Raw genomic sequence first — 12,174 nt, 5'->3', positions numbered from 1 at the left:
AGGGCAGGCACTAGTACTTCTTTCTTTCTTTCCTGCCATCATGCCCTTTCCCTCTCTTGGAAAGTAAAATAAACTTCTTGCTTCAAATCTATCCTAATCTTCGAGTTGAAAATTCTTTCTTAGTCTTAGTTCCTACCCTAATAATGAGCCCTTAAAATTACTACTATTAAAAGTATTGTCTTGGGTCTTACAATGTATTGTTTTAAGACTTGATCATCATGTACCAAGCCAAAACTTAAAGATTTAGTCTTAATGAAATTTAAAGTGTAAAAGGAAGCAAGCAATAAGGCATGAAAAATAATTCTAACAAGAAATCAACTACGCTGTAGCACAGACACAGACATGCTTTGATAACACAACTTTACCTTATAAAATTGACATCTTCACATGCAATAATATGGCACTATTTTCCTGGTTAGGTTTTTATTATATTAGTATTCCATACATTCCAAAATGTCTAAAAGTGATATAATATTTCTATAACTTATAAAAAAAATTACCCCTGGAAAGTTCATTCATTCATTCAATAAAAATTCAATGAGGAATTCATTTTGAGAAAGGCAATGTAAAACCACTAGTAGCTTTTATTTGGGGCCGTCTTATAAGACAAATGTATAGAATTTTTGGGTAATTTAGTAATTGTCTTTGATGGAATTCTAAAGACTGCTCAAAAGTTTTTTAAAATGGTAAGCAAAAAATAACATTAACTTTTAAAAAGCAGAAATATCTCAATAATAATGACTTCAATAATAACAGTACATTATATCCTGAATGAAGATCAATTGGAATATTAATTCTTCCTAACCAAGCATGCAAATGTGTGTTCATGAAGGGCTTATGCAATTTCTAGGTCTTACCTCATCTATGTTTCTAAGCCATTTGCTGATGTTTTCAAAACTTTTACCATTGGTGATGTCATATACTAGCATGATACCCATTGCTCCTCTGTAATAGGAGGTTGTGATGGTGTGAAATCGTTCCTGGCCTGCTGTATCCCTGAAATAAACAGCCAATAATTTATATTAAGCATTTTGATATCATTCCATTCCACATAAAGGACAAAACAATAGAATATATAGACGAAGATTAAAATCCACTATCTACCACAAAGCAAAACAGAACCAACACTCATTTAACTCTTAAACAGTAAACAATTATGGTCTTTCATAAATATATGTTAAGAACTTTTTAGTTGAAGGAAATTAATGACCTACCCATACTGGATGAAAATCTGAAAAGGAAAACAGTAGAAAGTGACACATAAAACTCTTGAAGTTATTTAATAAACACCAGCAAGCACCATAAAAACTCTTTGAATTTCATTTTATTTAGTAATTTATAGTTCCACAATGTAATACAAAAGCATGTGGAATTTTAGAACATTAAAGGACTACACCATAGTATAGCCACATATACATTTAGAACTATTTTTAAAAAGTTGTAAAGATAGCCACATTTATAAATAATAAGACAGAAATATATAAATAACAGTATTTTTCATTATTAATGTCTTCACGCCAAAGGTTTAAGATATATTTTGCCCCTATAATTATACGCTCTCATTCACATCACTAATTTCTTCTACTTTTATGGATCATTCTCATTAACTTACAAAAAAACATGTTTTTAGTATCTCCTATCCTTTTAAAAATAAACAAAAACTCCACTCTTAACCCAACATCCCTCCAACTAATGCTTCATTTCTCTCTTCCTCTTCTCAGCTAACATTTTGAAAACTTTTATTTTGAAATAATTGTAGCCTTACAGGAAGTTACAAAAATGATACAGAAAGGCCTTGAGTGCCTGTCACCCAGTTTTTCCCAATGACAACACCTTACAAGGCTGCAAAACCAGGAAACCAATGTTGGTACAGTCTATAGACCTTATTCAGATGTCACATTTTTTTCCAACATGCACATTGACATCCATCTGTGTATGTATATATATGTAGTTATCTGTAATATTATCACAGGGATAAATCTGTGAAATCACCACCACAAACAAGATAGAGAACTGCTACATCACCTCCCTGGCCCCACAGTCCCTAAACTCTGGCCAAAATCTGTTTTCCATGTCCATAATTTTTTCATTTCCAGAATGTTACATAAATGGAATTATACAGGATACTACTTTCTGAAATTGTCATTTATCACTTTTTCAGCATGGTACTTCTGAGATCCTCTCCAAATTGTTATATGTAATACTAGTCTGTCCCATTTTACTTCGGAGTAGTATTCTATGGCAGTGGTCTCCAACCTTTTTGGCACCAGGGACTGGTTTCTTAGAAGATAATTTTTCCATGTGGGAGGGGGGAGGCAGAGCTCAGACAGTGAAGGGAGCAATAGGAAGATGAAGCTTCACTTGCTCTCCCCCAGCTCATGTCCTGCTGTGCCCCACCCCCATTCCTAAGTTTCATGGAAGACAATTTTTTCACAGATGGGGGTGTGGGAAGTGGGTGTCGGTGGAGCTCTGTGGCCCAGTCCCTAATAGGTCACAGACCTGTACCGGTCCATGGCCCAGGGATTGGGGACCAAAGTTCTACAGTATAGATGTACCATAATTGGTTTAATCATTCACCTACAGAAGGACATTTGAGTTGTCTCCAGTTTTTGGCTATTACAGATAAAGTGCTACGAACATTCATGTACAGGTTTCTGAGTGGACATAAGTTTTCATTTCTTTGGGATAAATGCCCAGGAATGTTATTTATGGGTCACATGTTAAGTGTATATTAACTTTATTATGAAACTGCCAAACTTTTCCAGGGTGGCTGTACCACTAGCAATGTATGAGAGATTCAGTTTCTCTGCATCCTTACCAGCATTTGATGTTGTTATTTTTTTTGTTAGTTGTTCTAACAGGGCATACAGTGATATTTCATTATCGTTTTAATTCATATTTCCCTGTGGCTAAGATATTGAACATTATTTCATATGATTATTTGCCATCCATACATCCTCTCTAGTGAAGTATCTGTTTATGTCTTTTGCTCATTCACTAATTGAATTGTCTGCTTTTTTACTGTTGACTTTTGGGAGTTCTTTTCATATGTAAGTCCTTTGTCAGATATGTATGGTTTGCAAATATTTTCTCCAAGTCTGTAACTGATGTTTTCATTCTCTTGACCAGGTATTTCATAGAGTGAAAAAGCTTTTAATTTTGTTGAAGCCCAATTAATTTATTGATTTTTTTTCTTTTATGTATGTTTTTAGTGTCATGTCCTAAGAACTCTTTATCCAGTTTTACTTAGGTCTCAAAGATTTTCTTCTATATTTTCTTTCTTTAAAATGGTTTTATTAAATTGATGATATATTTTGAGTTAATTTTGGTGCAAAATGTGAATTTTAAGTGGGTTTTGCCTATGGATGTCTAACTGCTCCAGCATCATTGTCAAAAATACGTAGGTCATAGTTCAATCTATGGGTTCTTTATTCTGTTTCAATGTCCTATGTGTGTAGGGCTCTATTACCATACTTGTGTTGGTTTACTGTAGCTAAATAAAAAGTCTTAAAACCAGGAAGACTGATTCTTCCCACTTATTTTACTTTGTCAGAGCTGTTTTAGATATCCTAGAGCTTTTCCATATAAATTTTCAGATAAGCCTGTCTACACTTATAAAAAAATCTTCCCAGCAAACTTCTTTAAAGAGTTGTCTCTAGTTGCTGTTTCTCCATATTCATTCTTCAACTGTTTCTAATTGGACTACTATTATTAAATAAAATTTCCCTTCAAAAGGTCTCCAGTAACGTTCTGGATGTCAAATCCAATAGTTACTTCCTTTTTATAAACAGTCCTGCATTTCTTAACAGGGATATGCTCTGAGAAATGCATCATTAGGCAATTTCAACCCTGTGCGAACACCACAGAATATACTTAACATCAAACCTAGATGGTACCTAATGTCATTAGTGAAATGCAAATCACCTATGTCCCTAAATTCACAAGCTTGTTCCACTGCCTGTATACTATTAGCTCCTCAATTTTTTCATATTTTGAATGATCTTATTAGCATGTTCATACATCTGCCATCTATCCATCAATTCAAATATTTACTGAATGTCTACTATGTGCTAGGCATTATGCAAGAATGCACACAGAACATGGGTTTGGAGTCAAACTCAAGTTTATTCTTAGGTTCCAACTCTTCCTCCTAGCTGGCTGACCTTTGGAGGTACCTTAACCTCTTGGACTTTAGTTTTTTCATTTATAAACAATTAGGAGGGTTAACTAATAATTAGGAGGAATATTTTCTATAAAAATATGCAAAGATGTAATAATGTCACTATATAAGACTGAGAATTTAATTCCATGTTTTTAAGATGTTCTAATAATGCTCTAAGTCAAAATCACCTTTATAGATTTATAGATGCTCTATGGTATTAAGAGCTCTCTCAAGTTATTTTACTTATTTACTTTTTTAAGTCTTACTCACTCTGTCACCCAGGCTGCAGTGCAGAGGCATGATCATAGCTCACCATAACCTTTATGCTTTCATAAAAAAATAAAGATTTGTCTCATTACAACAGAAATAGCTTAATTCTTTTCTGAACTGGTAAAAAGAAGTATAACTATTTCTATCCCCTTACAGACAAGTTAATGTCTCCTACTTAAAATCCAGGCTAGAAATGTACTTATCTAAGACAAAGAATGTGCAGGACCTAGGCTTCAGATAGTGCCTAACAACTATAGTGTAGGAGGGCACAAGAAACTTTCATTTCAATTTTGTCATAATTAATAGCCATTGAGAGAGACATATATCCACAGCACTCCACTACGAATGTCACCCACAACACTTTCTAGCTATTATATGCTACCTTCTTCCCTATTCATTCACATTATACAATTAACAAATTATATATACACTTTGATGTCAAATCTATGACTTAAATTCCCCACCAAGAAAGAACACACTGTAAAAGATGCTACTTAGCTAAATCTACATCAACAGTACCTAGAAAAGAGGTTTTATATTATAATGCTGATTAGTTATGAAACACCATCATAAAAGATACTGAAATATTAATGGCCCCTCTGAAAAGTAATCACTATGTCCAGAGTAAGTTTGTTTTAATCCATGGCATTTTATTCCTTCTGTTCTTTTGATTTTTGTCTACTTCATCTTCCAGAATCTCTTATACTCAGTTATTCTCCCTCTTTTTTATTTTTTATTTTTTTTGAGACAGAGTCTCACTTTGTTGCCCAGGCTAGATTGAGTGCCATGGCATCAGTCTAGCTCACAGCAACCTCAAACTCCTGGGCTCAGGCGACCTCCTGTCTCAGCCTCCCAAGTAGCTGGGACTACAGTCATATGCCATCATGCCCGGCTAATTTTTTGTATATATATTTTTAGTTGTCCAATTAATTTCTTTCTATTTTTAGTACAGACGGGGTCTTGCTCAGGCTGGTTTTGAACTCCTGACCTCAAGCAATCCGCCCGCCTCGGCCTCCCAGAGTGCTAGGATTACAGGCGTGAGCCACAGCCTATATTCTCCCTCTTTTTATGTAATCTTCCCATTAAAATTTTTTAAAGCATTCTATATCCCATTTTAATTTCCATATTATAAACAGTTATACTTTTAAACATGATTGTATCTACCCCACATAAGGATCTGGCTTCTTGATCTCAAACTATCCTTTTCCTGGGTCCTGTCTATATTTTTATATTTTCATTATACCAGCCTCTAACAACTGTTTAGACAATCAATAATATTTCAAACCAGGGAACAGGGTCCTTGCCTCTAGGCTAACTGGCAACCCTTTGCCCCAGGCTAATAAGAGCCACAGCCCCTTATTCATTGGTCAAATTAGTTTTAGGTTTACATACATATATATGCTAAAGCCTAATCCAATCTAGCAGGTTGAATTCAATAAACAAAAGAAGGTGTTAAATATCTGAAACACAATTAAACACTGTACATATTCATGTCTTTTTATGTCACCATAATACACATTTCTAAGCCTATTTTCTTTTCTTTTTTATTGAAACAGGGTCTTGCTCTGTTGCCTAGACTGGAGTGTGGTGGCATCATCACAGCTCACTGCAATGTCAAACTCCTGGGCTCAAGTGATTCTCTTGCCTCAGCCTCTTCAGTAGGCAGGACTACAGGAGAGCACCACCATGCTTGGTTAATTTTTCTGTTTTTTTCCCCCCAGAAACAGGGTCTCACTCTTATTCAGGCAGGTCTTGAATTCCTGGCCTCAAGGAATCCTCCTGCCTCCGCCACCCAGCATGCTGGGATTACAGGTGTGAGCCTCTAAGACTGTTTTCAAACCTACTGTTTCCCTCTGCTGTTAAAATTTTTTTTTCTTCCCAGCCTACTTAGATTCTGAAATTATAACCCAATAGCAGAATTTTCCTTACATAAAATAATAGATACATAGCTGAGAAATATTGTGAAATACTATTTTTCCCACTGGCATATCACAATAGTGATATGTTCACAGGAAACAAAATGGTTTATTTCCTTAATTGTTAGTACCACACTCAGGGTTAGGGAAGCTGTGTACTCTGGCTGCTGTTATGACAGTTATTTTTGGTGTGGACACTGACTGACAGCACTGGAACAGACCAGAGGCAACATCAATCTGCTCTTCAAGGCAGACCCCCAATTTCATAACTTTGTGTGTTTTGGTAACATATGAAGTTATTCCTTCCTTTATGAATGATGTCAAATTTCACATGCCATGTTTTATTTTAAGAAGACCTGGATTTCCTCATAGATACACAATTTCTCTATACTCAAAATATCATGTTTGTTTGTTTATTTATTTATTTTTGAGACAGAATCTCACTTTGTTGCCCAGGTTAGAGTGAGTGCCATGGCGTCAGCCTAGCTCACAACAACCTCAAACTCCTGGGCTCAAGCAATACTACTACCTCCCCAGTGGCTGGGACTAAAGGCATGTGCCACCATGCCCGGCTAATTTTTTCTACATATATTAGTTGGCCAATTAATTTCTTTCTATTTATAGTAGAGACAGGGTCTCACTCTTGCTCAGGCTGGTTTCGAACTTCCTGACCTCGAGCAATCCGTCCACCTAGGCCTCCCAGAGTGCTAGGATTACAGGCATAAGCCACTGTGCCCGGCCCATAAGTTTAAATTATGGTTATCTTCATCCAAAAATACTTTTTCAAAAGTAAAAAGCCCGATACTTGCCCTCTCAGAGATTACACCAGTGGGGACAGGAACAAACAAGTAAATTTATAATCACAACATCTGATAAATGATAGCAAGGTAAATAGGGTGAAGTGATGGACAATAGAGTAAGAAAAAGGAAGAAGTAATCTAGATAAGAATGATAAAGGAGGTCCTCTCTACAGAGGTGAGGTTTAAGGTGAAAGGTCAAGTTTGAACAGTAATCATCCAAAGTCATTCAGTCAACAAATATTTAGTGAGCATCTTATTTGCCAGGTGTTGGTTGGGGGAATATAAGCATAAATCAGACAAATGGGACCGCTACTCTGAAAAATCTTGTAGTTTAGTGTAGTAACAATAGGAACTATATTTTTAAAAATATAGTAAGTCCAGATGCTGAAAAGTATGACAAAGATAAACTGTGAAAAATGTGATAGTACCTGGAGAGACTGAGCTTCTTTAGAACGCAAGGCCTCAGAGGGTAACATTGAATTGAGATTTGAATGAAGAGAAGTCAACAGTGTAAAGATCTGATGAGAAGCATTCCAAGCATAAAGAACATTAAAAGTACAAAGGCCCTGAGATGGGAACATGCTTGGTATGTTGAAGAGAAGGGGAAAAGGCCACAGTAACTGGAGCAAAGCTAATGAGAGATGTGGTCAGAGGGGACAGTAGCCAGAACCTTGAGTTTTCAAATTTCATTTCTGTTGAAATGGGAAGCCTCTGAAATGAAGTGGTACTTTAGAATGCTCAGCCTAGCTATGGGGAGTCGGGGTGGGGGGGGGGGGGTTCAGGGAAGGGGGACTATCTACAGGGCATGTACAAAGGCCCTAAGTTAGAAAAGAACTTGCCATGTTTATGGATTTATAAGAAAATCAGTAAGGGCCCAAGACTATACACAGTAGGGAGAGAGAACAGTGCCAGATGAGGTCAGAAAGGTGCACAGTGGCCCACCCTGTAAACTGTGGTAAAGAATTTGGATTTGGAATTTAGATTTTCATTTGAAATGCAATGGAAGGTCAAAGGGACTATAAACAGGGGAAGGAAAAACAACCATGACCAGATTTGTATTTATAAATAGTTACTCTGGCTAATATGTGGAAAAAGTACTGGAAGAGGCAAAAGGTGAAGTAAGGACCTATTAGGATATTAAGAGCTTACTACAGGCCAGGCTAAGACTATCTCAAAAAAGGGGGGGAGGTGGCCATGGGCTATTACAATAATTCAAAAAAGAGGTAATAATGGTAGTTTGACTACAGAGGTAACAATGGAGATGGAGAATTATAGGTGGATTCCAGACGTATTTTGGAGAAAAAATCAATAGGGTTTGCTAATGAATTAAATGTGAGGATTAAGGGACTGGGAAGAATCAAACAGGAACCCCAGGCACCCCATGGCATCCTACCAAAGGTAGATGGTTAATTCTTCTACAAAATGAAACTACCAGTTTCAGGTAATAGTGTTGACATTGAATTTGATGCTGGCACAAAATACAGATATTGACAGTGGCAGACATTCCTGAACCCTATTCCCAGAAAAACAAAGAAAAGGCAGACTTGAAGTAACTTAACTATGGCTTTTTTCCTGATCAGATTCACTACTCTAAGGAAAATGTAGGTATCAAAATCTACTACAGTGGAAACTATCTGCAGATATGGCATTTAAAAAGCTAAGCTGCTTCTCCATCACTCAAACAAGCTAATTTTAGGCCTAGATACACATGCCCTGGCCAAGGTGAAGACCCACCTCCAGCCTTAATCAATAGACTGAAAAGATTCCTGGAAAGAAAGCAAGACATGGGCTGGGTGCAGTGGCTCACGCCTGTAATTCTACCACTCTGGGAGGTCGACAGAGGTGGCAGGATAGCTTTGAGAGCTCAGGAGTTTGAGACCAGCCTGACAAGACAAAGACCCCGCCTCTACTAAAAATAGAAAAAAATTGGCAGGTGTCGTGTAATGTACCTGTAGTCCCAGCTACTTGGGAGGCTGAGGCAGGATGGCTTGAGCCCAGGAGTCTGAGGTTGTATGAGCTAAGCTGACACCAAGGCACTCACCTGGGCAACAGAGTGAGACACTGTCTCAAAAAAAACCCACAAAGCTTAGCCCAGACAACTTCCACGACTAATACCCAATTACAGAAGAGGAATTTTCATGCAATCACAAGAATCTGAATGTATTTATTTGAACTAGAGAGACACAAAAAAATCATTGTTTTCTGTAGTCACTAGAAGCAAAGCATTAAAACTAAAGACAAAGTGGAGTTTTTTTGTTGTTGTTTTTTTGAGACAGAGACTCCCTCTGTCACCTGGGGTAGAGTGTAGTGGTGTCATTGCGGCTCACTGCAACCTCAAACGCCTGGGCTCAAGTGATCTTCCTGCCTCAGCCTCCACAGTAGTTAGGACTACAGGCATTCGCCACAGCAATTGGCTAATTTTTTCCATTTTTAGTAGGGACGGGGTCTCACTCTTGCCTCGGATGATCTACAACTCCTGATCTTAAGCTATCCTCCTGCCTCAGCCTCCTAGAGTGCTAGGATTATTGAGCCACCTTGCCCAGGTGTTTTTTTAAAAGAGATGGTGTCTTGTTGCCCAAGCTGGAGTGTAGTGGGAAGACAAAGTTTTAAATTTCAGTGTATCATAATAAGTAATGGGCTTTTTCATAGTAAAAGGCTTCTTAAATTACTATGGATATCTCAGATCTCTTAATTAGTGGGTTAATACACATAATACTCATAAAGAAGCTATAGGCTTCTTTCTCCCTGGAATGTGAGCATGTAGAAGTGCTTTACCTTCTATTAAAAATGCAATTATATTAAAAGTGTCTACAAATCAAACAACTCCAAATTAGAAATACTACCATGTCTGTGCTACGCTTGAATTTTATAGATACAGTAGAAACCTTTTATATCTTGAAGGCCACACTAAAGGACTTATTGTTCCAAAAGAGCATCTTTTAAGGAAGGCTCCCTTTTTAAAAACAAATGTTAGTTGTTTGTTACTATTTACTTCTAAAAGCTATGCAAATGATATGAGAGAGGGGAATGCATGAATCTACAAGGTCAAGGAACAGAAAAGAAAGTCTGGGGAAAAGGGATGGTAGTAGGACAAAGGTATTATGTATTACAGAAAGCAAAATATATCAGGAAAAAAGTATTGTTTTGTGTACTTTGTTTCTGTTATATCTATCTTCACATATACATGTAAATGTATCTCTTACTGTCAAAAAAGTTTGAAAATTATTGGCATAAAGTGTACACAGAAGGGGATACAGTTGAGGAAACAGCCAATCAGCATGGCAAGGCTTAGAATACAGGCCAATATGTAAGGCCACCAATGTCAGGCATAAAGCATGGAGCTCAAGGGACGAAAGGGCATTGGTAGAAATTCAAAATAAATAGTTGACAGCGTTCCCTTGAGATCAGCTTTAATTATAATGAAACAGAATATGAGCCACAGTTCATTTGCTGAGTTATTTCCCAGCTAATGTAATCAATGATCATAAAGTGAATTTTGCTTTAAAGAGAACTGCTAGTTTTAGGAAACACTTTAAAGTATCTAAATTCTATTTAAATTTATATTAAATGTTAAAGATGTTACAGAGAAAGATATTTCTAATTTACATGGTCAGGTAATGGAAACATTCTGGTTAAACATATCCTACTTTTAACTATTAACTTCCTTTAAAAGGGAATACCTAATTTTTGAAACTGTCTTCTATGGGACTCTGGGACATTGTTCTCTACCAATTCTCCTTCTAACTCTAAAAGTAAGGCTTTGCAATCTTCTTTGCTAACTTCCTCCTCTGCTTATGCCCAAAATAAAATAATATTCTTAGGGTTCTAAACCTCATAATGGTGGATCCCAAAATAGTAACAGCTATGATTTACTAATATTAATTATGTGCCAGACACTGTTCTAAGTGATTTATGTATCAGTCATCCTTATAACAATCATCTTATGATAGGTCCTATTACTTAAAAACTGAGATAACATGAATTCAGACTTAACACAATTGTTGACTGGCAATAAAGAAAGAAAAATGATAGCAACTGAGAGAGCAGCCACAGCAAAATGCACTATTTACAGGAGATAGTACAATAATTAAAAACATCACCCTAACCTACATTCTGGGTATGTATGCATCCCAGCTCTGCCACTTACAGGCTCTAAGGCTTTCATTAAAATATTTCAAAGTGTTTCTGTTTCATTATCTATAAAATAGAAATAATCCAAGAAAAAAGAAAGCATACACCTACACAAAGACTTGTAGCAGCTTTATGCTGAATGGGTAAACAAACTGCGTATCTTAAAAATGGACTAGTACTCAGCAATAAAAAGTAATGAACTTATTGATAATTTCGAAAATGGTGAGTGAAGAAGATGCCCCATCCCCAAAAAAAGCCAAAGAAAAAAGAACACTCTATATGATTCCATTATATACAGTACTAGAAAATGGAAAGTAGTCTATAGTGACAGAAAACAGAATAGTGGCTGGCTGGGGACCAGAATAGTGGGGAAGAAGGGATCACAAAGGATTACAAAGAAGCTTAAGGAAACTTTTGAGGTGATGGATATATTCATTATCTTGACTGCACTGATGGTTTTATAGGTTTATACATAAGTCAAAACTTATCAAACTTTAAATATGTACAGTTCATTATATGTCAGTTACATCTCAACAAAGATGTTTTTTAAAAAGGAATAACATATCTCACAGGGTCCCTGTTAGTAATTAATGGGTTAATACATACAATACTCATAAAACATAATATTCACTGAAAAATCATGCTATTATAATTTTAAAGTTTATGATTCAGACTTCAATACAAATTCAAAGTATTTTATTTCTGTGGGCAAAACCATATACAAACTAATAAAAATAATGCCTATAAAAAGATAACACATTGAAGAAAATCAGTATTTTAGCAAAGCATTGTGCTAAAAAAAACCAAAAGCTTCACATAGATTATCTCATGTAATTCTTATGACAACTGAGATAGCCAAGTCTTATCTTCATTTTACATATAAAGATAAGAGCCT

The 12,174-nt window shown here is 36.1% G+C and overlaps 1 protein-coding gene across 1 annotated transcript in view; it reads right to left on the bottom strand.

Annotated features, from left to right (window-relative positions):
* The window catches only part of RAB10 (RAB10, member RAS oncogene family), an 85,685-nt gene that overhangs the window by 23,794 nt on the left and 49,717 nt on the right, over positions 1-12,174 (bottom strand). Inside the window, exon 3 of the mRNA XM_012788154.3 lies at positions 858-996. Coding sequence (XP_012643608.1) covers positions 858-996 — 139 coding nt within the window. The remainder of the gene's footprint in view (positions 1-857; positions 997-12,174) is intronic.

This window comes from Microcebus murinus, chromosome 3 (assembly GCF_040939455.1).
Source record: "Microcebus murinus isolate Inina chromosome 3, M.murinus_Inina_mat1.0, whole genome shotgun sequence".
Taxonomy (NCBI): Eukaryota; Metazoa; Chordata; class Mammalia; order Primates; family Cheirogaleidae; genus Microcebus; species Microcebus murinus.
The sequence above is the reverse complement of the archived record's forward strand: the minus strand, read 5'-3'. Positions and strand labels throughout refer to the sequence as shown.